A 24,333-nucleotide genomic window follows, 5' to 3' on the forward strand; every position below is an offset into this window, starting at 1 on the left:
TTTTTTTTTTTTTTTTTTTTTTATCTTTTTTATTATAACATATCATATAATATGTAGAAAATCCATGACCGAGTTCCTCTTAGCTTAGCCATCCCGAGTTTCCTCGGCAAATTCAAGACCGTAACCAAATAATTCCATCCGCTGCCATGAGAAGATGAAAAAGGGCAGATTTCAAGCTATTACGCGCCGGATTTTCTCATCACTCAGCGATTCTCTTCCCTCCGCCACCTCAACCCAAACTTCGAACCAAACATCCACCATTTTAGCATCAGCCCTGCAACATTACATCAATTCCGACGACCCTTCTCCCGGTCAGAAGCTCCATTCCCATATTCTCAAATCCGGGTTCATACCCAATACAAGTATCTCCATTAAACTACTCATACTCCACCTGAAATGTAACTCGTTGAAGTATGCACGCCAGGTGTTCGACGAATTGCCTCAAAAGACACTTTCTGCATACAATTATATGATAAGTGGGTATATAAAGGTGGGAAAAGTTGCTGAATCGTTTTCTTTGGTTCGTGAGCTCATAATTTCCGGTGAAAGGCTCGATGGGTATACATTTTCAATGATTTTAAAGGCTTCTACTTGTTCACGTGATGACTCTGTTCTGAGTTGTTTAGGAAGGGTGGTTCATGCTCAGATATTGAAGTCGGATGTATCACCAGATGATGTGCTTTACACTGCGCTTATTGATTCATATGTTAAAAATGGTGACGTTTATTTTGCTAGGATTGTGTTTGATATGATGTTGCAAAACAATGTGATATGTTCGACATCGATGATTTCGGGATATATGAATCAGGGGTTGGTTCAAGATGCTGAAGAGATTTTTATGAAGACTGTTGAAAAGGATATAGTTGTATTCAATGCAATGATTGAAGGTTATAGTAAAACGCTTGAACATGCCAAGAAATCGCTCGAGGTTTACATTGACATGCAACGTTTGTGTTTTTCACCGAATATTTCGACGTTTTCGAGTGTGATCGGTGCTTGTTCGGTGTTGGCAGCATTTGAAGCAGGCCAACAAATTCAATGTCAACTTATGAAGACTAAATTCTTCAGAGATATCAGAATGGGAAGTGCTCTTATAGACATGCACTCCAAATGTGGAAGAACGGAGGACGCTCGTCGTGTTTTCGACCAAATGCCGGAGAGAAATGTCTTCTCATGGACGTCTATGATAGATGGATATGGAAAAAATGGATATCCAAATGAAGCACTAGAGCTCTTTTGCATTATGCAAGAGAAACACCAGATTCAGCCGAACTTCGTTACCTTTCTGAGCGCTCTCTCGGCTTGTGCACACGGAGGGCTAGTAGAGAAGGGACAGGAGATTTTTGAAAGCATGGAGAGAGACTACTCATTGAAACCAAAATTGGAGCATTATGCATGTATGGTTGATCTACTGGGACGTGCAGGAAGTTTGCATCAAGCATGGGAATTCATTATGCAAATGCCTGAGCCTCCTAATTCTGATGTATGGGCAGCTCTACTGAGCTCAGCTAAGCTTCATGGCAACATTGAAATGGCCTGCATAGCTGCTAATGAAGTATTTAAGCTGAATGCTGACAGTCGGCCAGGAGCTTATGTTGCCTTGTCTAATACCTTTGCAGAAGCTGGGAAATGGGACAATGTTAGTGAACTGAGAGAGGTTATGAAGATGAGAAGAGTTAAATGCAAAGGCAGCAGTTGGGTGGGGGCTGATGGCAGCTTATAAGTGTCGACATTCAACCGATAACGCGGGATTGCTTGTTGGGTCAGAGAAGTGTTTATGCCTAATACAAATTGCTGAATCTTGATGTTGGAATGCTCTTTAAAAATAACTTTTTGTGTTTCTGTCGCACTCATTCAGGAACCATATCGCTCCAACAGTTACCAAGAGGGCGGTTTTGGTGCTTCAAAGTTGATGTTATCATTTTACAGTTTGGGATTTTGTAATCACAGAGCTCTTATACATATCACCAAAACAACACAAGGGCTTGCTGAGAACACTGTCCATGAACATTTCTAATGCTGATGCTCATCAACGACATAGTAGGCACTACATCACGGAAGTAAACATGGTGAAATTTGCAGACTGCTGCGGCTGCTGTAATTTAATGGATCGCTCGTTGTAACTCCGGCGTCTGCAGTTAAATTTTCTGTGATTGCATATCATTCTAGTGATCGGAACTAAAATTTGGATGAATTATTCATCAGAGGGACAGAAATGCCACAAGTTAACTTATCTTTGATTCATGGACTTCTTTCAGCTATGGCCAGCAAGATTTGACAATGCCAATATCTATCCATTCATGTTTCAACTTGTCATTCTTAGTTTAGATCTCTAGAAGTTTTCAAAATGATCGAATGTCATAGTATTATATTGTTGAATTTTGTACTGTTTTTTAATGATCCAATTGACCTGAACAAAAAGGATTCAACTCTTTCAATGCAAAAGGGCCGGCACAAAGCCGGTACATTGAGATTCATTGAGGAAACAATGTGGGATCATGTTTATAGCTGTCTATAATGGCGTTCATTCCAATGGAAAGCATTAGAATAGCTAGCTATGGTATAGTTATAAGCAACAGGTAATAACATTAGGCATCGCAGTCTGCAGGCTGCATCTGAATTCTTCTTTGTCAACCTCCCAGGTACAGTCTGAAAGAAGAGTAACAAATTAGAACATAACCATGTGCTGCTGCTGTTGTGAGGACTGTAACTGCAGGCCTCTCGGCTTTCTTCTCGGCCTGCCATTCGCCTTCCTCGCCCTCTTTGTTGGATTTGTCGGTATTATTATTTGGATCTTTGGGTTCGTGGCATACAATATGTTCATCGAGCATCTCTTTCTCTCGTTTTATAACTGTTTTGTTTCTAGTCTTAAAAGCTTTTGCCAAAACTTCTAAGAATAGTCCTTTCTCAAGCTTGTTTTAGTTTGGTTTTGCAGATCGGTGCTCAGTTGCATATGTCCTTGCTGCTTGTGTGTGACTGTGGCAGTTGAATTTGCATTGGCTTTGATCAATGTTCCAATTCTTGTCATGAAATGGTTCACCTCCAAAATCCCATGTTAGGATGCCTTGCTTGAAGATTATACAAGAAATATTTATCAAATCTGTATCAGATATTAATAACTTGATTGGCCAACTAGCATGTTCAGTCAATCAAGGTATTACTAGCCTTCTTTGTTGGTTGATATGTTTTAGTTCTCATATTGCAATGCTTGAAATCTAAGAGACGATAATAGAAAACATATCTAGTTCTGGATAATTGGTTGATTTTTCCTTTTCTAAGTTCAACTATTCTAGATTTGGGAGATTAAACTATCGATATTTGAGATCAAATCTAATCAGTCATTTGAAGGACAAAGACGAGTGCATAAATATTGTCAAGAACAAAAAAGATCAAGAACTTAAGGACCGGATTACTCAGTGTGCAATCTACTATACGACCGTTCTATGAATCCGAATTCCCTGAAAGTACAGCAGTTCACTTGGTTGATCACTTCTTAACTCCAACCGTCCCCTGCTCCACTGCCAGAAGTTCAGCTGAAGCCTGTATTGCAGCTTCCTCCTCCTCCTCTGCTGTCTAAGTCAGTTCTGCCACCGCTGCCATCCAAAGAAAAGAGGTCGATCTGGCCGAGAGTTGACGGAATTCTACCACTCTTTGAGGCGGAGAGACTCCCGGGAAGACTGCAGCTCCGCCACGATTGTGACACGATCAGGTAGATTGAAACATTTGTTTGCTCCATTCATGTTTTATTTAAACGATTAGTTACCATTTAGTTTAGTTATAATTAATCTGTCATTGTGGTGTGTCTTCTAGTGGTCAAATCCAGTAAGATATAATAGTAGATGGGTTAAGATGATTCTCTCTAGTCTATCCATATTCTGATTTTTCTGCTCTTGATGAATTGAGAACATCAAATTGTATGCTGAAGATCATCTATGCAAACTCTGTTCAGAGATTCATATGTTGATAGAACTTGCAGATAAAAATGGACGCAGAAACCAAAGGAGATTACATAAAGCATCTGATCAAAGTAGTTTGGAATGTAGAATTAACTGAGGATGCTGTGACTTCTGTTATATGGCTGGATGATGAGCTATCTTACCTGGTATCATTGTACCTTTCTTTCTTCTTCATTACTGTCCCCAACTCATCATATGTATATTGTTGTTAGGAGTGGAAACAAAATTCCACATTGGCTAGGGAAGAAACCGATCACGGATATAGAATGAAGACAATTGTTTCCATCTCTATACGAGGCCTTTTGGAGAAACCAAAATAAAAGCCACTAGGACATCGGTGGAAAATGGAGTTAGAAAGGCCCTTAAGTTCAGGAATATATTGTGAGATCTCACATCGTTTGGAGAGGGGAACGAAGCATTCTTATAAAGGTGTAGAAACTTCTCCCCAGTAGACGTGTTTTAAAACCGTGAGGTTGACGGCGATACATAACAGGCCAAAGCAGACAATATCTGCTAGCGGTAGCCTTGAATTGTTACAAATGGTATTAGAGATAGACACCAGGTGGTGTGCCAGTGAGGATGTTGGGTTCCCAAGGGTGGTGGGTTGTGAGATCTCACGTCGGTTGGAGAGGGGAACAAAACATTCCTTATAAGGGTGTGGAAACCTCTCCCCAGTTGATGCGTTTTAAAACCGTGATGCTGATGACAATACATAACATGCCAAAACAGACAATATCTACTAGTGGTGGGCTTATGTTATTACAAATGATATCAGAGCTAGACACTAAGCGGTGTGCCAACGAGGACGTTAGGCCCTCAAGGGGAGGTGGATTGTGAGATCCCACATCAGTTAGAGAGAGGAACGATTCTTTCCTTATAAGGGTATGGAAACCTCTCCCCAGTAGACGTGTTTTGAAATCGTGAGGCAGACGGCAGTACATGACGGACCAAAGCCAACAATATCTGCTAGCGGTGGACTTGAGCTGTTTCATATATCTTGTGAATCCAAGTAAATGCAAGTCAACGCGGAAGACTACAACAAAATAATCCAAACGAGACAGCTGATTTCTGTGATAAATTTAAGAAAACCATTACATTGACAAGTTTCATCACTGTGAAAAGATTAGAAAACTCAGGTGTAAAGCTCAATGGTACAAGAATACAAGATAAACTGAACAAACCAGAAGTTCATTCCTAGTCCTGTAAGATTTCATCCCCTTTTACAGTATCTTATCCATTCTGCTCCTATTCTCTTTACCAGTCTTATGAATACTATACTTTTGTTACCTGTTCCTTATTAGAGTTGTCTCCAAATTCTTGGCGGAGATCTCATAATATTAACCTTATTGATCTTCACATGGTTAGGATAGCAGCATACATGAGCTGGTTCCATGTATCTGGCAATCCAGGAAGGCACCAATGGCTGCAGTCTGTGCCTGCATGCTCACCACTATAACCAGCCGGATGGGCATCTTTCCTCAGCTGAGAGAGCGTTGTGATGTCCAGCAAGTAAACAGGTACTTTTATCTTACTCAACACTCTATTTACAACATCTGCAGCCGGTGGTGCGCCGGCTGGATACGTTGATCCGGTTAATGGCTCACTCTGTCCAACGCAGTTCTTTTTGGGCTGATTCCATTCCTTCCCCCTGGTTCATTGCAGTTCAATTCTTAGTGTTAAATTCCCTGAAATTGTTTGAAAGGTTGTTAAGTTTAACACTTACAAATAGTGGGTAGGCGAAATTCCCTGGAAGAACACTTTTGTTTTTGTAGGGTCGACATTGTGGTCGACCCATGTGGCCCATGTCGTCAATCCTGTGAAAAATGCTGTCAACCGGTCCATGTCTTTCAACCGTGTCGTGCCATTCTGTATGAAATCCCACCTGCAAATTACACACACACTCTTGTTCATTCCTCCAAGCTCAAAGAAACCATCAAGGTCCCTAAGAATGTTTGATGTTTGAACTTACGGTTGAGATTTTCCTGTGTGGAGCCACCAATGCCAGGAGTTGAAAATCAAGACGTCCATTCCTAGCCATGCTTTTCCAGCCTCGATGGAATCTAGTTTTAGCACTCGCCCAACATCCTCTCGCACTATGTCCACTAGGTACGGCGTCCGATATAGAAGTAATGTTACTCCATAATCCTGTCCACATATGAACTCTTAGTGTCCTGATATCATTTTCTTCACAAAATTCATAATAATGATGTTGTTTGGAGCATTAAAGTAAGTATGGGAAGTAAGAAAATTTCCATTCAATTGTCCGCCAGCAGATATTGTCCACTACTGGCACACCCCGCCTAGTGTCTAGCTCTAATACCATTTGTAACAGCTCAAGCCCACCACTAGTAGATATTGTCTGTTTTGGCCCATTACGTATTGTTGTCAGCCTCACGGTTTTAAAACGCATTTGTTGGGGAGAGGTTAGGTTTCCACACCCTTACAAGGAACGATTCGTTCCCCTCTCCAACCGATGTGGGATCTCACAATCCACTCCTTTGGGGGCCAGCGTCCTCGCTAGCACACCGTTTGATATCTGGCTCTACTACCATTGTAACAACACAAACTCACCGCTAGCAAATACTGTCTGCTTTGGCCCATTACATATGACCGTCAACATCATCGTTTTAAAACGCGTTTATTGGGAAAAGGTTTCCACACCTCGTAAGGAATGCTTCTTTTACCCTCTCCAACCAATATAGGATATCACAATCCACTCTCCTTGGATCCCAACGTCCTCGCTGGCACATCCCCGAGTGTCTGGCTTTGTTACCATTGTAACAACTCAAACCCACTGCTAACAAATATTGTCCGTTTTGACCCGTTGCGTATAGTCGTCAGCCTCATGGTTTTAAAACCTGTCTATTAGGAAGAGGTTTCCACACTCTCGTAAGAAATGTTTTGTTCCACTCTCCAACCAATGTGGGATCTCACAATCCACCCCCTTCGGGGCCCAGCGTTTTCACTGGCACACCACCCAATGTCTAGCTCTGTTACTATGTAATAACTCAAACCCACCACAGCCACGAGTCAAATAATTAAATAATTTTGATGGGTAAGAAGAAAAAGTTTCAGATTTTAATTCTCAAGTACTTTTGATTGGAAACAGATTCCGTATCTCACCGAATCTTATGTACCAGAAAATTTAGTATCTTGGATAGTGAAATTCATTATCATTCTATTTCTTATTTACAAAAATATTATATTTCTAATTATTTCTATTTTTATTACTATTTTTAGCTGTAATTTATGTATTTTAAAAAATAAGGCTATAAATGAAAGTTTTTTACTTTATTTGTGTTATTTCTTAATTAAGACAAAAGAAAAATGCCCAAAGCTTTGAGAGCTTTTCAGAAAGTAAGATCAAAATAAAGAAAATCATTACTTTTGATAATAAAAACCCAATTTTTTTTTTTAAATGGTTATACAAAGAACTTTAATTTTTTTATTTTTATTATCATATAATGCATTTGAAGAATTTAATAATATTATTTTCCATACATTATTACTCTTCTTTAGATTTTTTTTTTTTTTTTCTGTTATATACTCTTAATAAATTTTATACTTTGTTTTTTTTTTTATTAAATTAGAAAATTCCCATAGTTTTTAACATTTATAAAAATTTTAAATTTTTTTGTTTTATATATAAATGGAAATCATTTATTTACCTTTCATAAATCATATTTATGTTCGTAAAAAAAAAATTAAAATTTTAAAAGTATTATTATTAATTAGAAAATTTTATTGGTATTCTTGAGATTGGTACTATCGGTTTCGTCCCTATATTTTTTATTTTTAAAAATATTTTAAGGTATTTTTATGTGAGATAAAGGGAACGAATCATTTCTAACAGGAGACACATTTTAGAATCGTGAGACTGACGATGATAGGTAAGAGGTCAAAGCGGATAATATCTGCTAATGGTATGCTCAAGCTTAAGGTTAAAGCGGATAATATCTACTAATGATGTGCTCGAGCTTAAGCGAGCTCGAGAGAGTAAAAAGAGAGAGAGAGAAAAGTAGAAGCAAAACCTGGAAGACGACAGAGGAGACAGAGTCCCTCCTGGTGAAGGTAGTTTTGACATTCGGCACCGACGCATGTAGCATACAAGACAACGATTCCCACATGTTCAAACTCAGTGAGTCGCCCACAAACATTATCTTCTTCCCATTCCATCTCTTCAGAAGATCCACCCCATCAAATCTGAAATCCCCATTACCAAATTCATCAACTTTGAAGAACACCAAGAAAGTTAGGGAGAGAATCATGAGCGAGCGAGCTGCAGAGCACTACCCGAAGGAGGCCTGCAGCTCCTCGTTAAAAACATAGACAAAGAAGTGTTAAGAATGAAGTTCTAATATCATGTTAAGGATTAGAAGTGGTATTAAAAGTCTAATTTTCATTCATGTGCTTTTACGGCTATATAAAATAATATATTGCAATACCTTGAAAGGCTACAGGAGTCGGGACGCCAAGAGTATTTGAGGTAAACAGAGTCGGGTCTGCCATATTTTTGGCAATTGAACTCGGCGTCTATGAAAGGACAACCAGAAGAGTTGTAGAGAGGGAAAGAAGGGTCAATAACCCATTTTCCCTGGAACAAATTGCACCCATTGGCTTGCTTTCTTCCTTTCAACGCCCCTTTTTTGTTGGTTCCTGCTGCGTTTGCTTGTTGCAGGAACAGCAGCCAAGATGCTTGAAGAAGAAGGGCTAGAACCACTCTGACTTGATAACCCATTTTGGATTTCTTGGGCCCCTAAATACTAAACAATGAGTTTGATTGAGCTATGAATGTGAAGATTCTTGCATCCCCTGGTGAGTTTATATACGGAAGTGGGAAAAAAGTCGCATGATTTGGTAAGATGGGTTGGGACAAAAGTGATTGAAGGTTATAAAACAGTGTGTAAAAATAGGGTGCATGTCACGGGGTGTATTGCCCTGCTCACCAATGCAAGTGGACACATGGTTCTGAAGATGGCGCAAGGGAAGTAAACAAAAAGGAGAGGAATAGTGTGAAAGGAATGGTCAGAAGAAGCAGAGAAGAGCGGCTGGGTGTGAGCCATTGGAGTGAGTGATTGGGGCCCTCTTCATTGGAAAACATTCTAGCAGAGGGGAGTGGGCAACACAATAGTCTCGATTAATGTGAGATCCCATATTGTCCAGGGAAGAGAACGAAACATTCTTTTTATATGGGCGTGGAAATCTTTCCTTAAGAGATGTGTTTTAAAATCATGAGGGGAAGCCCAAAGATGATGATATCTGCTAGTGGTGAGTTTGGGTTGTTACAAATGGTATCAAAGGTAGACATTGGATGATGTGCCCGCGAGGAGGCTGAGCCCTGAAGAGTGGTGGACATGAGGCGGTATGCAAGTGAGGATGTTGGGCCCCGAAAGGGGGTGGTTTGGGGGTCCTACATCGATTGGAGAAGGGAATGCCAACGAGGATGCTGGGCGCCGAAGGGGGTGGATTGTGAGATTCCACATTGGTTGGGGAGGAGAATGAAACGTTTTTTTTATAAGGGTGTGGAATGGAAACCTCTCTGAGGACACTAGGCCCTGAAGGGGGTGGATTGTGAGATCCCACATTGGTTGGAGAGGAGAATGAAACGTTTTTTTTTATAAGGGTGTGGAATGGAAACCTCTCTGAGGACACTAGGCCCTGAAGGGGGTGGATTGTGAGATCCCACATTGGTTAGAGAGGAGAATGAAACGTTTTTTTTATAAGGGTGTGGAATGGAAACCTCTCTGAGGACACTAGGCCTTGAAGGGGGTGGATTGTGAGATCCCACATTGGTTGGGGAGGAGAATGAAACGTTTTTTTATAAGGGTGTGGAATGGAAACCTCTCTGAGGACACTAGGTCCTGAAGGGGGTGGATTGTGAGATCCCACATTGGTTGGGGAGGAGAACGAAACGTTTTCTTTTACAAGGGTGTGGAATGGAAACCTCTCTAAGAACGTTAGGCCTTGAAGGGGGTGGATTGTGAGATCTCACATCAGTTGAGGAGGAGAACGAAACATTCTTTATAAAGGTGTAGAAATCTCTCCCTAAAAAACACGTTTTAAAACCTTGAGAGAACCTCGAAAAGAAAAATCCAAAGAAGACAATATTTGCTAGCGGCGATCATGTCAAGGTGACATGATGGGGTCTGGGTTTGCCTTCAAAAACGTCTTTCATTCACCAAACACATGAGCTGTTTGTTTCCATTTTTCTTTTCTTTTCTTTCAAGTTTCAATTCCCATCATTTCTCTAAAAATAATTAGAAAGAAAGGGAAAGTATAGCTTTTGGGGTTTGTTAAAGAAAATAATTCATGTAATAATGATTTAGGTTGCAAATTGCGTAGAAAAGGGACCCAATATGGCTAAACATTGAACCTTTTTGAATGATTATACCATTATTTGTTCGATGTTGTTATGAATGGCTGAAACAAAGTGGAAAGGGATGTTTACTTTGGAATTTAATATATGTAAATTAAATTCTTTTGTTATTTCAATATTTGGATTGTTAACGGTGTGCTCGAGCTTGAGCTCGAGCTGTTACTAAAATTAGTCATCAACTCATACATAACGAATATACCTTTTAGGACAACACGTTGTAACTATGTCCCGACTGTTAGGAATCACGACTCTCCACAATGGTATGATATTGTCCACTTTGAGCATAAGCTCTCATGGCTTTGCTTTGGGCTTCCCCAAAAGGCCTCATACCAATGAAGATAGTATTCCTCACTTATAAACCCATGATCTTCCACTAAATTAACCAATGTGGGACACTCCCAATCCCAATAATCCTCAACAATCCTCCCCTCGAACAAAGCACACTATAAGCCTCCCCTGAGGCTTATGGAGCTCTCGAATAGCCTCCCCTTAATTGAGGCTCGACTCCTTCTCTGGAGCCCTCGAACAAAGTACACCATTTGTTCGACACTTTAGTCACTTTTGACTACACCTTCGAGGCTCGCCATTCTTTGTTCGATATTTGAGGATTCTATTGGCATGGTTAGGTTTAGGGCATGGCTCTGATACCATGTTAGGAATCACGACTCTCCACAATGGTATGATATTGTCCACTTTGAGCATAAGCTCTCATGGCTTTGCTTTGGGCTTCCCCAAAAGGCCTCATACCAATGAAGATAGTATTCCTCACTTATAAACCCATGATCTTCCACTAAATTAACCAATGTGGGACACTCCCAATCCCAATAATCCTCAACACCGACTAGTATTGGCTCTATCACAACATCTTGAGTTTTTGGTTGGTTTGTCACTTTTTCTACCATCAATCTAAAATTTATCTATAATCCACCAAATATTAGAAAATTATATAAATAAAAAGTTGTCCCACATTGAGTTAGACTCCCGTGTAAAAAGGTGGTCTTTTGGCTTACTAAATCATAATAATTGCTCCGTTTCATCCCACTTAAGTTGATAGGAGTCAATCAGAGAATACACTTTTTGATTGCTCCCGCTCGACTTTTCGACTGATCTGACTTGGATTTGATATTTATGAACCCTTTTGAGGTTAGCTGATCTGACTCGGGTCTGATACGTTTGGATCATTTCCTACCATTTTTAATTTTCATACGCGTTTAAGATCAGTATGACTACATTTTAATTAATTGAAATTATTTGAAGGCCGCTTTAAGCTAGAGGAGCATTGTGACTTTACTATTAGATTGGTTGGATGGATGACTTGATTACTATAATGCTATGTTTATGTTATGATGTCAAATATGATGCGATACAAGTTATATTGTTATGTTATTATCAATGTTGTATGATGCATGAACCTCTATATGTTATGTCGTGTAAATTATATAATATGTTCATTCATTACATTCGAAAGCCATGTAAGTTAGTTGCGAACGACATAACAAATGTTATGCATGCATATCTCATAGGACGTTACGTCATGAAAATAATGGAGGTACGACTTGCATAATACATATGTCATGAATTGATACTATGGGACCTTATGCATATTGTATGCCATATGCATCAAGATAGTTCCCCGTTACAATGAGTGCAAATGCGTAGATTACGATATCTATGTTTTATCATGATATTATGTGGGTTCCTTGGTTCCTTTTCCTTTGTGGTTTCAACAGCATGGACGTGCGATAGCTGAAAGGTAGGTTCAGGGGTACATATACACCTGTCAGGTGGGTTCATGCGCGTGTTGTCGTATGTAGAGGAGTACTATACATCCACCATAGAAAAGTAAGAACGGGTCACAATCAATACCTACTCTTAGGTTATGGCTAAGATGTCACATTGCATTACAAATGTATAATAGTCGTATACACCATGATACAGAGCATTTAGAAAAAGCATAAAGAAAGTGGAGTATTGAAGAAATGTCAACCTTCCCAACAAGGAGCACTAGGGTTAGAAATGGTGGAGGCTCACTAACCAAACATGGACCACTTTTTAATGTTGTTTTTATCATGATTTGGATTCTTCCCTTCAAATTTGGCTTCTCATGTGGGTCGCCTTATTAGGAGACCCCTTCATTTTCAGTGCTAGCTTTTTCTTCTTGTTTGGGAGTAAATTGGTGAACAAATTCATTGGTTTTTGTTTGGATTATCAGATTGTGGGTATGAACATCAACAGATATTCACATTCTACTCGTTTCTTATTCAAGAAATTGATTCTTTAGGCTTTTTGGATGAGTTAAATTTGGGTTATTGGAGGAAAAATGTGATATTTCATGTTATAAGGGTGTAGAAACTTCTTACCGATAAAGCTTTATAAGGGTATAGAAACTTCTACTTCTCCCTAGAGGTTGATGGCGTGGGCCTGACAATATTTGCTAGCAGTGGGTTTGGGTTCGTACAACGTAAGAGCTTGACAATATTTGCTTGCTAGTAGTGGGCTTAGACTCTTACAGGGGCTGATAAAATTTGTTAGTAGTGGGCTTGGGCTCTTACAACGCAACGGGCCTAACATATCTATTAGCAGTGGATTTAGACTCTTACAGCATAATGGGTCTCTGACAATATTTGCTAGCAGTGGGTTTGGGCTCTTACAGCCTAATGGGCCTGACAATATCTGTTAGCAATGGGCTTGGGCTCGGGCTCTTACAACATTGCAGGTTTGACAAAATCTGCTAACAGTGGGCTTGAGCGCTTACCGCGTAACGGGCCTGACAATATCTACCACTGATAGGCTTGGATTCTTACCAGCGAATAATCTAGGCTCTTAGAGTGTAACGAGCTTGACAATATTTTCCAAGTGAGCTTGGGCGCTTACCAGTAAATAATCTGAGCTCTTATAGTGTAACGACCTTGACAATATCTTTTAACGATAAGTGAGTTTGGACTTTTACTGGCGAACTCTGGGCAGTGGGTTTAGGCCCTTAGAGACAAAGGTAAGAAGTAAACGAAAGAAAAGAGGGAAGCAGGCATTCAGATTTTTTCTGAACAATCTGTGGCTATTATATGAGCCTTTTGCATAACAAACAAAAATGACAGAGACTGAATTGGCCACTGAAAGGGCCTATTATCATAGGATTCTTTTTTTCTAATAACAGCAAAATCTGAATGCCACTAAGCTGTATAAATCTTGAACTGAGCTGCCTGTATCAACGTCAAATCTTTTCACCCTCTCCCTTACAGCTTCATTATCAAGAGGATTCTTACCTTCTTCTTCCTCTTGATCATCTCATTCCAAGTTGGATGTAATGCCCATAACTCACTTAAAATAAAGGGGAGACTAAATTAGGAGCAATTCATGCAACTTGGAATGGAACGTTGAGGTAGGAGCAGCGAGTAGTAAAGATAATGAATAAGACCTCATACAGGGCCTCAGCTCAAAGGAGATAGTGTTCCTCCCTAAGGCCCAAGGGAATAAGACCTCATGTCAATGGAGATAGTGTTCTTGACTATAATAAACTCATGATCATCCCCTTAACGTGGGACTTCCTCCCGACAATCCTCATTAGGAGACCACTGGTGGCTGGTCGGAGAGATTATCAGTAGGTTTGAAACGCGTGTCTGTGGATGGTGCTTTTGCTGAGAAATGAGAAGAAGCATTACTGTGATCTTGCTGGAAAGCCCTTTTTCAATGGAGGGATTCAGTGCTCTGAGGCTCCCGGAAGGCCCTGTTAGCTGCCAGAACACCCTTCAATCATCCTATCCAGTCCGGCCCTTTGGTTTTGTTTGGACGATTCTATGTTTAAATCAATGGCTGGCTACGAGCAAAAATAGTAATAAGAACTGTTAGCAACTAACGGAGGCTATGATCATGGGATTTCATTTGACTAATAACAGTTAAAACAGTAGAACATCTCAATATTAATCTTCATCTTTTCGCATCATTACCATCACATGTTCATGGCTTCAACTATATTAAACTTACAATTAAAGGTAATTCCAGCAACCAATAATGTTATATATCAAAATCTAAAACATTGCCATTGCCATTGCCATTGCCATTGGATAATTGTAATAAAGATACGAGTTCAAACCTGAAGCAATAAGGGCTTTGATTGTAGCTGTTCGGTCCCATGTGAGTGAATCCTATATGAAGTCAATTGAAGCCTTTCTATGATTTGTGAGTCTTATATATCTTACATTGCATGTGCTCGGACCAACTATATCTAGGATTCGGACCAAGCCCAAGCCCGAATTCCGTAAAGATTATCACCACAAACGAACATGAATCCTTCCAATGCTAAAACTAAAAGTGAAGATTATCTCCACAAACCAACATGAATCCTTCCAATTATCTCCACAGACATGTTTTGTCCTCACTCACATGCATTTTTAGGAAAATTCCCAAATGGTCACTCGACTTAGAATTGCTCCAAAGCAAAGCACGTTTATCTATAGAGTTCCTACGAGCCACTGTTTATATATGGAGTTCCTAAGATTAAACTATTGAAAAGGAAGACATTGTTGGTATAGGGAGTAACTTTCATTTTCACTCTCATACGGATAGGATATCAATTCATTCATGTACCTCTCCTTTACTCGGTGTCACAGTAGCTCGTGCTTTACTTAGTTGAGCATTACTTGCTTTCTTAGCCTTCTTCATCAGGGCCAAGAAAAATACTTTGGCAATGGAAAAAGTGGTTTAAGCCCTCAATGTAGTTTCAACTGTGAGGTTCAGTTTTTCCATTTTCTGGATTTGGTGACCTGCAGAAGATGACAATAAATTACAGACGGGCAGATAATACTTCATAAATGTATTTCTTCAGAAGGGCAAACTCTTGGAACTATTGCTGGAAACCAAGGTTCTTCTAATGGTTGGACTGGAACATTCCCCACCATTGGCTCGTCGAGTTATTATCTCCATATTCTTATCCAGACTCTGCTTCACCAGGCTTCTCATCATTCTCTTCCCTTTCTCAATCTCTTTTTTATTAAATGCTGAGCCTGCTGCAACTCTTCCTGTCTGAGGCCCTGAATGCGGCCCCACTCTCGCCTGTCTCTCGTCTTTAAACCATTGCAGCAATTTCAAAGCTCGCTTTTGAGCCAATGGGGTCCCTAAAAGGGCTAATTCTAGCAGTGCAGGGACGATCCTGGACTTGGCCAATCTCTCTCTTAACGCCCAGCTGTGATGGGCAAGAATCATTATGATGTAAGCTGAGAGTTCTTGGCATTTGGGCTTCTCTTCCCATGTCATGACCTCTATCAAAATCTCTGGGAACGTTGAGTTGCTTTCCAGAGCTTGCTTTCCTCTTGAGCTCACTGCCAAGTTTGCTAGTGTTGGTAGGGCTTTCTCGGAATGTTCTTTGAGAGAAGAGAATCTGAGTAGCGTTGGAATAACACCATTGGAGATTAAGGTTTCTGCATTCTCTAGGACGGTGGAAATGTTGAATAAAGCTGCCAAACAAAATGTTTTGGTTTTGGGGCTGGGGTTCGTGTTTGGGTTGGATTCTGAATTGAGTATGGTTAAGAGATATAAAATAGCTGGTTCTGTTGAAGCAATAAACACCCGAGTGTTGGCCAGAGAAGAAAGTGAACATAAAAGCTCTGCGAATTCATGGCTGGTTGAGTCCATTGCTGCGAATTTGGCGTTGTTTGGTAGCTTTGATAAGATCCCTTCCTCCACCATTAGTGTCCTGTGCCTGAAGAAATGCAGAGATAGAAAGAAAATCATAACCAATCAATCACAGAATTGGTCAAATGTAACAGAGTGAGTAAAGTCAAGATTCCCAGACTTGGTTAGCTACTTGTGACCAACTTCCTGGCTAATAATTCAGAGTTGTTAGATCGGAGCTACTGTTCTAAATCTTGCAAGCAATAATTGGAGTTGATTTTTCAGGACAAATATAATATCACTTTAATAGTGAAGGATGCTGGTTCGTCTTCTACCTCTTTTCAACTCTCTTCACCAGACAATTTCAAATTGAATTTCATCGGTACCAAATGTATCGATTCAATAATTGATAGTAATTTCCTCCATAATTTTCATAATCATCTTAAACAGCAACTATTAGACGAACAAATTTGATTTATTTGAAACATGTCTTTCATCATTCAAAATTGATTTACTATTTGATTCTACAGTTCTAAACACAATTTTCCTTCTCCAAAATTTAATTTAAATGACGAAAAACTCAGACTCGTCGCGCGCAAAGGAGAATGAATGAATAGCAAGTTAACCTTGTAGAAAGAAATCAAATTAGAAGAACCAAAAGTTCGGATGAGAGATCAAATAAACTTACACGAAACTACCATTAGCAAGCTCAATCAACGCTCTAACCGCCAACTGATCAGAATCCGCCATCGCCACCAAAGCAGGAACGACTCCAAGATCCACCATCAGCTTTCTAATCTTCGCGCTCTCTTTAATCAACCTCTCAATTTCCTTCGCCGCTCTCTCTTTCTCCTCTCCGTCGCCGAAGTGGAGACTCTTCACTGTCCTCTGCAACACGGAGGCGCGATCATACTCCCGGATAAAACTCTCATCTCTTTGCCTAACTCCGGGACTCGAAACATCCGATGGATCAGACGACGTACGGAATCGCTTTCGCGATGATTTTGAGCGCAGGAATCGCCGAACGCGACGGACGATCCGTACCTTCACGTACGAATAAAGCGGGAGAGAAAGAGGCATGTCTGGATGATGGATTGAGCGGTAATGAATGAAAACGAGAGCAAGAGCAAACACCGGTGTGTGCTTTCCGTGGGAGTACGGAGCATGAATGTTGACACGAGAGTGAATAGCAGAGAGAGCTGTCACTTTAATTTCATTAGCTTCACGACACACGAGCCGTGGAGGTTAATCATATTCTTGGCAGGACATTGTTTTGACATGTCGAGGCTGACTGTTATAGATAATGGACTAAAAAGGACAATATCGATTAGTTGTAGACTTGAACGGTTAAAAATTGTATCAATGTCTGACACTAGGTGGTCTGCCAACAAGAAAGTCGTGCCGTTAAGAGAGTGAATTATGAGATCTCACATTAGTGTTTTAAAATTGTTAGGCTGACAGCGATACGTAACGGGCTAAACCGAACAATATTTGCTAATAGTGGAGTTGAATTATTACATTATTGAAGTCCCACGTGGTAGTTAATCATATTCTTGGCAAGATGTTGTCTTGACATGTTGAGGCTGACCGCCATAATTAACGGATCAAATGGGACAATATCGATTAGTTGTGGGCTTGGACTAGGTCGTGTGCCAACGAGTAAGTTGTGCTCCCAAGGGGGTGGATTATAAAATTACGAAGCTAACGGCGATACGCAACAGACTAAAGTGAACAATATTTGTTAAGTGTGAGCATGAACGGTTACATTATTAGAATTATTAGAGTTATACGTTGGCTAATATCATACTATTATAAAGTTTTGAGTGCCTTATAAAAAATAATTAAAATAATAGGACTACTCGATCACAATATTTTATCAAATATTTGTGAATAATTATTTTAAAAACAATGTCACAACAATTTAGTATTATTTTACTAATTACAATAATTTGTTTTTTCAAATGTAAATTAAAATTACAATAAATGGATGGTAGCAATTTTTCATTAATATTAGTTTTATATATATATATATATATATATATATATATATATATTCTTGTCTTTCTCTATTTTCTTGGTTTATTTTTAAATAATTAAGTTAAAAATTCTTATTATATCAATAATATTTTAATTTCTTTTAATTGATATCAAAGTTATAAATGGGTGTAAATTAGTTTTCCTATTTTCAATTGATATAATTATTAATTAAAGTTTTAATAGTATAAATTAATTTTTGTTATTTATTAATTTTAAACGAATTATGGTAATTTTAGCCCTTACAAAATTTTAAATTCTTCAAAATGTTATTAGTAGATTCAGCACTATATAAGCATAGACGACATTATTTAAATAAAATTAAAAAAAAAAACGTGATATTATCTTCAACTAGAAGTGGCATGAGCACCCAAAAAAATAGTGTCATTTAATTGAATAAACAAAGAGGTTTAGTTGAATTGCATCATAGTCCACATTTACATCAATACAACATATGAGATAAAAATAAAATAAATAAAAAGTGAGTTTTCGTAACACCGAATAAAAAAATAAAGTATATCAAATACCAAATAACTGAAACCACATTTGAATGATATAATTTTGTGATTTTGTCATGTAGTCATTTTTTATTTTTAAAATTCACCATAAATATCTACAAATAATATAGTTTGTATTTAGTTTCAATTTTTTATTATATACTACATTTTTAATATAAAATTTTAAAGAACAATAAATAAATAATTTAGCAAATAAATTATTATCTCGTCCAAAATATATATATATATATATTTATTGGTGTTGGTTAGTAAAGCTTGAATGTCTTGGTGACGTATTCGAAGTTTAAATTTATACAAGAACAGTAATTCTCTTTTAATCAATCTACGAAAACTCTTCTATTGATTACCACTAAAAATCTAAAACTTCTATATTTTTAAAACCGTAGACCCTCTGTGGCTATGCAAAAGAAAACACGAGTATGTAACAGTTCAAGCTTGGTAGATATTGTCCTTTTTAGATTTTCCCTCTCGGGATTCCCTCAAGGTTTTTAAAACTTAGGGAGAGGTTTTCAAACATTCCCCCTCTCCAACCGGGATCTCACAATTCACTCCGTTTGGAGCCGAGGTCTTCTCCAATCGACGAGGGATCTTACATAGTAATTGATTATACAATAACTAAAAAAAAACTAAAAAAACAGAATACAATATATGCCCAATCATAGTCAGAAAAGCATTCCAACTTCTTAAGCTGATTGAGCCAAACATACAGAGTAGACATGCTTATCACAGCTGAATATATCACACAACTGCAAGTTTGAGATGAAAATGAGTGGTATTACCTGTTGACACATACAGAATTTATGATCCAGAGGAGGAGCTTGATGTATAGGAGCTACACAGCCTTTGCCTTTTCGTTGGGAGTGTCGTTCTGGGCGAATATTCTTGGGATGAAGCTTTCTCGAGTACAAAGCTTATTGCCTGATGAACCAATGACACGAGACGTTGGGAAGCCTCGGAATGCTCACCATTCTCTGCAATGGAACTGGTGAAAAAGAATACGTTCTTCACCCGGTTTCCCAAAGTTGATATTTCTGCCTTTGCCAACTTCAGGTGAAGGGCATCAAGAGCTTGTTTAAGATCGGATAGAAGCTCGGGTCGGTATTCACAACAAAGGGTTGCCTTGAAGGTCATGTATGCGGCATTTGCATCGATTCCACAAGGTTCGACTTTGACTTCGTCGGTATCCATTGGAACAAAAACACCATTGATGGCTTCTGCAGCCTTCTTCTTCAATTCTTTCACTTGGCTAACAACTTCAGCTAGCAGTGTGGCTTTGTCCCTCTGGTTACAGTAATTCATCACAATGTTATTACAGGAAAAGATCAATAAAAGTTCTTCAGGAACGTCAAACAATCGCCACTAGACTACCAAGAAAAGTGAACGATTAGTGATATATCAACTTAGAACCAAGCTCATTATCCATGAATCCAAACCGGTGGATTTCGGAATGTTATGACGCATTTTTCTGCACGAGATCGAGAATTAACAAACAGCTTATAGATTTCAAAATCTTTAAGGAGTAAATTATGTTTCTTGTGAGATCCTACATTGGTTGAAGAGGGGAACGAGATATTCTTTACAAGGGTGTTTGGAGGGGGGAACAAAGTATTCTTTATAAGGGTGTGGAAATATTTCCATAACAGAAGCATTTTAAAATTGTAAGGCTGACGGCGATATATAACGGGCCAAAGTGGACAATATTTGTTAGCAGTGGGCTTGGGCGGTTACAAATGGTATCAGAGTCAGACATCGGGTGGTGTGCTAGCAAAGATGCTGACCCCCAAGGAGGGTGGATTGTGAGATCCCACGTTAATTGGAGAGGAAAACGAAATATTCTTTATATAAGTGTGGGGAAACCTCTTCCTAACAGAGACATTTTAAAACTGTGAGGCTGACAGCGATACGTAACAGGCCAAAACAGACACTATCTGTTAGCAGTGGGCTTGGGCTATTACAAATGGTATCAGAGCCGAATACTGGGCTATGTGCTAGCGAGAACGCTTGGCCACCAAGGAGGGCGGAGAGGGGAACGAAACATTCTTTACAAGGGTGTGGAAACCTCTTTCTAACAAACACGTTTTAAAACTGTGAGGCTGACAGTGATACGTAACGGGCCAAAACAAACAATATATGTGAACGGTGTCTATGAACGGTAGGCTTGGGTTGTTACAAATGGTATCAGAGCCAGACACCGGGTGTTGTGCCAGCAAGGACACTAGACCCCTAAGGAGGGTGGATTGTGAGATCCCACCCTGGTGGAGAGGGGAACGAAACATTCTTTACAAGGGTGTGGAAACCTCTGCCTAATAGAGGTGTTCTAAAATCGTAAGGCTGACGGCGAAAGAAGACAATATCTGTTAGCGGAGCCTGTTACACTTCTAGTCATGATAAACCATCTAAAGAAAGCTCTAAATTTTTCTAGACTGTCAAGACAGACAAAAGCCACCAGCTCTTTCAAAATTCTAATACCACCAGGAGAAACAGAAAGAAGACATGATTCAATAGTTGTCTTCAACATAACACAGAACAACAATAAGAACACACCATCAGCTGCTCGATCCCATATTAAAAAGGTTCAGTTTCCATCACATAAAACTAGCTAGACAATCCAATTAGACTCTTGAAATGATGATATTAAACAAATTGTACCGTTGGATAATCATTCAACCAAATACTCATCCAATCACTTATCAAACTGAGTATCAATTCAAACAAATTAACATGAAACTAACCTTTGCAGGGCAAGGAACAAGGCCACGCAGAGTCGAGAGATGTGAATTGATTCTCTCCCTCCTCCGCCTCTCCGCCTCGCTATGATTCTTCAACGCCGCAAGTACTTTCTCCTCCGACCCCCTTTTCTTCGCCGGCAGAATTGGGGCTTTTGCAACCCCTCGCTTCTCACCATTCAACACTAAAGACTGAGATAATATTGATCCACCACGTACAAATCCACAATTAAAACTCTCTAAACTATGTAAAAACGAGTCGATTGAAGCAGTCGCATCGTATGAATACGCCATAGATTGCAAAATCCAAAAACCCCTAAAGAGAAATCGTTACTAGGAAATCACTTACGAACCGAAAGTCGAAGACAACAGTCCAGGAGGACGATTCGTTGGAGCAAACCAAAAGGAGAGTTTATGGAGAGGGAAGCTTTGTTGTACACAGACTCCGTTGCTGAAAATCTTGCTGGTAACTCTTCTCGCGATGATCGTGACTTTGATTGATCGTTTTTTCCTACCTTCCATAACGATTTCTGCAAATAGATGGTTATTCGGGGAGAATCAAAGAGAGAAAATCCACATCTTCTTCTTGATCGTCTTGAATTTGAGCATTTCCAAGTCTGGAAGTGAAATCAAGACTGTATTTCTAAGAATTTGATGCTTGGAAATCGGAAAGAATTCGAGAATACAATGAACTCAGGTGGATTTTCCGATCAATTCACGGATGAAATTGAACAACGAGTGATTTGGAGGTATAGGATCGAGCAGAGTGCCGCTGAAAATGAGAGAATTGCAGAGAGGCGATTCCAGTTTGTTGACTGAAGCTTCGTATATAGCTTAGTGGAAGTCCATTTTAAGAAGGATTTCATAATCATGCGAGTGAAAAGACTAAATTAGCCCTAAAATTTATTGGATATTTTATTAAATTTTAGTTAATAATTATAAATTTAAATAGATTTACTCGACTTATTTTTTAAACATTTATATATTTATTTATTAAATTCGTAAAATATATATTTATTTATTTTTAAACATTTATTAAAATTTTCGACTTATTTTTAATATATATTATAGTTATAATCTATTTTAAAGAATTACTAATAAATAATTTATGAAATTATATATATATATTAAAGCTGTCTATAAAATAGATATTAAAAAATAATAATAAAATCAAGTTATTTTAAATTTTTTCATTTAATTCATTAAAATTATTGAAAATAAGAATTTATTAAATTTGACATTATGATAATAGTCCAAATTCATTGAAACTTTAACAACTTTCAACTAATCTTATCGTTGAAAATGTGAGATACAACAAAATAATTGATTTTTTTTAATCAAATTAATATATTTTAAGACACAAAATTTCTAAAAATAACAAATAAAAATTAATTATTTAAAGTGATAGATAATATATTATACTACGTTACCACTAAAAGAAATATTTTTTGACAATAACCTTATGATAATATATATATATATATATAATATGACGTCGTGGACTTCATTTGGAAAATGAAAAATTAATTTAAAAATGTGACTAAGCTCATTTTATTTATTATAATAATAACACAATTCGGTAGGTGTGCACGTGGCTACCTTCTTTATTTTCATATTAGGTTGGGTTGTCGGTTTTTTTTTTTAACTATTTAAAAAATCATATTTATTTACCATATATGTAACGTTAAATAACAAAAATCTTATAAAGTTAAAATATCAAACATTATCACGTCACAATATTTATAATTTTCGGTTATAAATGTTAAATATTCTTAATTTCATACTAATTTTAAAAGTAGGGTAGAATTGGGTTGGTCAAGTTGACTCGACAAAAAAATGTCAACCCGTAATCAATTGATCACAAATAAAATTTATTTGATAGAGTTAGAGTTGAAATTATTATATTTAAATATTGGTGTGGTTATTCATACCTTTTTATTTGTTATGTTTTTTTAATTGAAAAAAAATGTATAAATTTTATCTGTTATTTAACTCAATTATTTAGATATATTGTTTAAAAAATTACTAAAGCATTTTTTGGTATACTTTTTTTTAAAAATTATTTATTGTTATATTTATCATTCATATTTAAGAAATGTTTTTTTTTTATAAATAAAGTGTTATAGTTTCCGTGTTTGATTTGTTCTTATTCTTAAATTTTAATTATTAATAATAATAATATACGAAGTTATTATGTGATTTTTAGTCAAGATATGTTTTAATATCGTGAGGCTGACGACGATACGTAACAGATCAAAACGGACAATATCTGCTAACAATGGACTTGGGTTATTACAAACGGTATCAAAGAAACACGGAGCCTTGTGCCAACGAATGCTAAATCTTTCCCTAAAAAACACATTTTCTATCGACGGTGGGCTTGAGTTGTTATATTTTGAATTTCAATATATAATTTTCAAAATGTTATCAAGCACGACCCATTCTTAAATTTTTTAACATTTTTATAATTAATTAATTTGGTAATGACTCTATATATACTTATATTGACGTTTTTATATTTTATTTGTAAAATAAATTTACATAAATTCAAATTTAATGTGAACCACATAAATAATATTTTTTAATATGGTCATATGGTGTGAGAGATATTGAATTCATTTTGAAGTCTATTATGAAAAGTCTTCGAATAAGTTACTAAGTGATGTTACAAATTTATAATATATAGCCGTTGATATTATTAAATGTGCAAATACATTTCAAGTAAATTATAAATAATTGGGCATATTTTTTTATTTAATTTCATTTGGTTTATCTGACACGTCAACAAATGTAGAGTTTTTTTTTATATATTTATTTTATTATTTGTGGAAAAGACAGGTGGGATTAAAATACATTAAAAAAATTAATGTTTTTGTTTTTCGACAATTTAAAAGCACAAAATAAAATGATTAAAATTATTTTTTTGTAATGTTTAAAATTGATTAAAAAAATGTTTTTATTTTTATTTTTTATTATTAAGTAACTTAATGCTTGATTTTATATTTCAAACTATGATTTCTATATAATAAAAATTAATTTTGAATAATTAAAAACTTATTTTTGAAGAAATTTTAAATAAGACAAAAACATGTTTTTTTTTTTTTTTTTTTTTTTTT

The 24,333-nt window shown here is 37.4% G+C and overlaps 5 protein-coding genes across 5 annotated transcripts; 2 read left to right on the plus strand and 3 right to left on the minus strand.

The window, feature by feature from the left end:
• Positions 1 to 33: 33 nt before the first annotated feature.
• LOC111457097 (pentatricopeptide repeat-containing protein At1g28690, mitochondrial) lies at positions 34 to 2,617 on the plus strand. Its single transcript, XM_023099246.1, has one exon. It carries the CDS (start codon positions 155 to 157, stop codon positions 1,721 to 1,723), a length of 1,569 nt encoding a protein of 522 aa, XP_022955014.1. The 5' UTR covers positions 34 to 154; the 3' UTR covers positions 1,724 to 2,617.
• Positions 2,486 to 4,371, plus strand: LOC111457111. The gene is made up of 4 exons (XM_023099265.1): positions 2,486 to 2,560; positions 2,643 to 2,800; positions 2,936 to 3,709; positions 3,977 to 4,371. Exons 2-3 carry the CDS (start codon positions 2,682 to 2,684, stop codon positions 3,057 to 3,059), a joined length of 243 nt encoding a protein of 80 aa, XP_022955033.1. The 5' UTR covers positions 2,486 to 2,560; positions 2,643 to 2,681; the 3' UTR covers positions 3,060 to 3,709; positions 3,977 to 4,371.
• Positions 4,372 to 5,000: 629 nt separating this feature from the next.
• On the minus strand, positions 5,001 to 8,907 carry LOC111457102 (protein trichome birefringence-like 37). The gene is made up of 5 exons (XM_023099253.1): positions 8,402 to 8,907; positions 7,988 to 8,159; positions 5,926 to 6,101; positions 5,680 to 5,838; positions 5,001 to 5,604 (listed from the first exon to the last, which is right to left on the minus strand). Exons 1-5 carry the CDS (start codon positions 8,692 to 8,694, stop codon positions 5,310 to 5,312), a joined length of 1,095 nt encoding a protein of 364 aa, XP_022955021.1. The 5' UTR covers positions 8,695 to 8,907; the 3' UTR covers positions 5,001 to 5,309.
• A 6,105-nt stretch (positions 8,908 to 15,012) lies between these two features.
• Positions 15,013 to 17,157, minus strand: LOC111457100 (U-box domain-containing protein 7-like). The gene is made up of 2 exons (XM_023099250.1): positions 16,628 to 17,157; positions 15,013 to 16,027 (listed from the first exon to the last, which is right to left on the minus strand). The coding sequence occupies exons 1-2, from the start codon at positions 17,017 to 17,019 to the stop codon at positions 15,151 to 15,153; spliced, it is 1,269 nt and encodes a 422-aa protein (XP_022955018.1). The 5' UTR covers positions 17,020 to 17,157; the 3' UTR covers positions 15,013 to 15,150.
• A 1,923-nt stretch (positions 17,158 to 19,080) lies between these two features.
• LOC111457107 (putative transcription factor bHLH107) lies at positions 19,081 to 22,052 on the minus strand. The gene is made up of 2 exons (XM_023099259.1): positions 21,224 to 22,052; positions 19,081 to 19,772 (listed from the first exon to the last, which is right to left on the minus strand). Exons 1-2 carry the CDS (start codon positions 21,509 to 21,511, stop codon positions 19,290 to 19,292), a joined length of 771 nt encoding a protein of 256 aa, XP_022955027.1. The 5' UTR covers positions 21,512 to 22,052; the 3' UTR covers positions 19,081 to 19,289.
• Between the last annotated feature and the right edge of the window lie 2,281 nt (positions 22,053 to 24,333).

Source organism: Cucurbita moschata, unplaced genomic scaffold (genome assembly GCF_002738365.1).
Source record: "Cucurbita moschata cultivar Rifu unplaced genomic scaffold, Cmos_1.0 Cmo_Scf00019, whole genome shotgun sequence".
NCBI classification, from domain to species: domain Eukaryota; kingdom Viridiplantae; phylum Streptophyta; class Magnoliopsida; order Cucurbitales; family Cucurbitaceae; genus Cucurbita; species Cucurbita moschata.

Coding starts and splice junctions, on each gene's coding strand:
- LOC111457111 (XM_023099265.1), top strand. CDS start 2,682: ATGTGCTGCTGCTGTTGTGAGGACTGTAACTGCAGGCCTCTCGGCTTT. Junction 2,801..2,935: donor ATTATTATTTGGATCTTTGG/GTTCGTGGCATA, acceptor TTGGTTTTGCAG/ATCGGTGCTCAGTTGCATAT.
- LOC111457102 (XM_023099253.1), bottom strand. CDS start 8,694: ATGGGTTATCAAGTCAGAGTGGTTCTAGCCCTTCTTCTTCAAGCATCT. Junction 6,102..7,987: donor TCTCCTCTGTCGTCTTCCAG/GTTTTGCTTCTA, acceptor ATATGTGGACAG/GATTATGGAGTAACATTACT. Junction 5,839..5,925: donor CACACAGGAAAATCTCAACC/GTAAGTTCAAAC, acceptor TGTAATTTGCAG/GTGGGATTTCATACAGAATG.
- LOC111457100 (XM_023099250.1), bottom strand. CDS start 17,019: ATGCCTCTTTCTCTCCCGCTTTATTCGTACGTGAAGGTACGGATCGTC. Junction 16,028..16,627: donor CTTGCTAATGGTAGTTTCGT/GTAAGTTTATTT, acceptor GCATTTCTTCAG/GCACAGGACACTAATGGTGG.
- LOC111457097 (XM_023099246.1), top strand. CDS start 155: ATGAAAAAGGGCAGATTTCAAGCTATTACGCGCCGGATTTTCTCATCA.
- LOC111457107 (XM_023099259.1), bottom strand. CDS start 21,511: ATGGCGTATTCATACGATGCGACTGCTTCAATCGACTCGTTTTTACAT. Junction 19,773..21,223: donor TTGTTCCTTGCCCTGCAAAG/GTTAGTTTCATG, acceptor TACTGTAACCAG/AGGGACAAAGCCACACTGCT.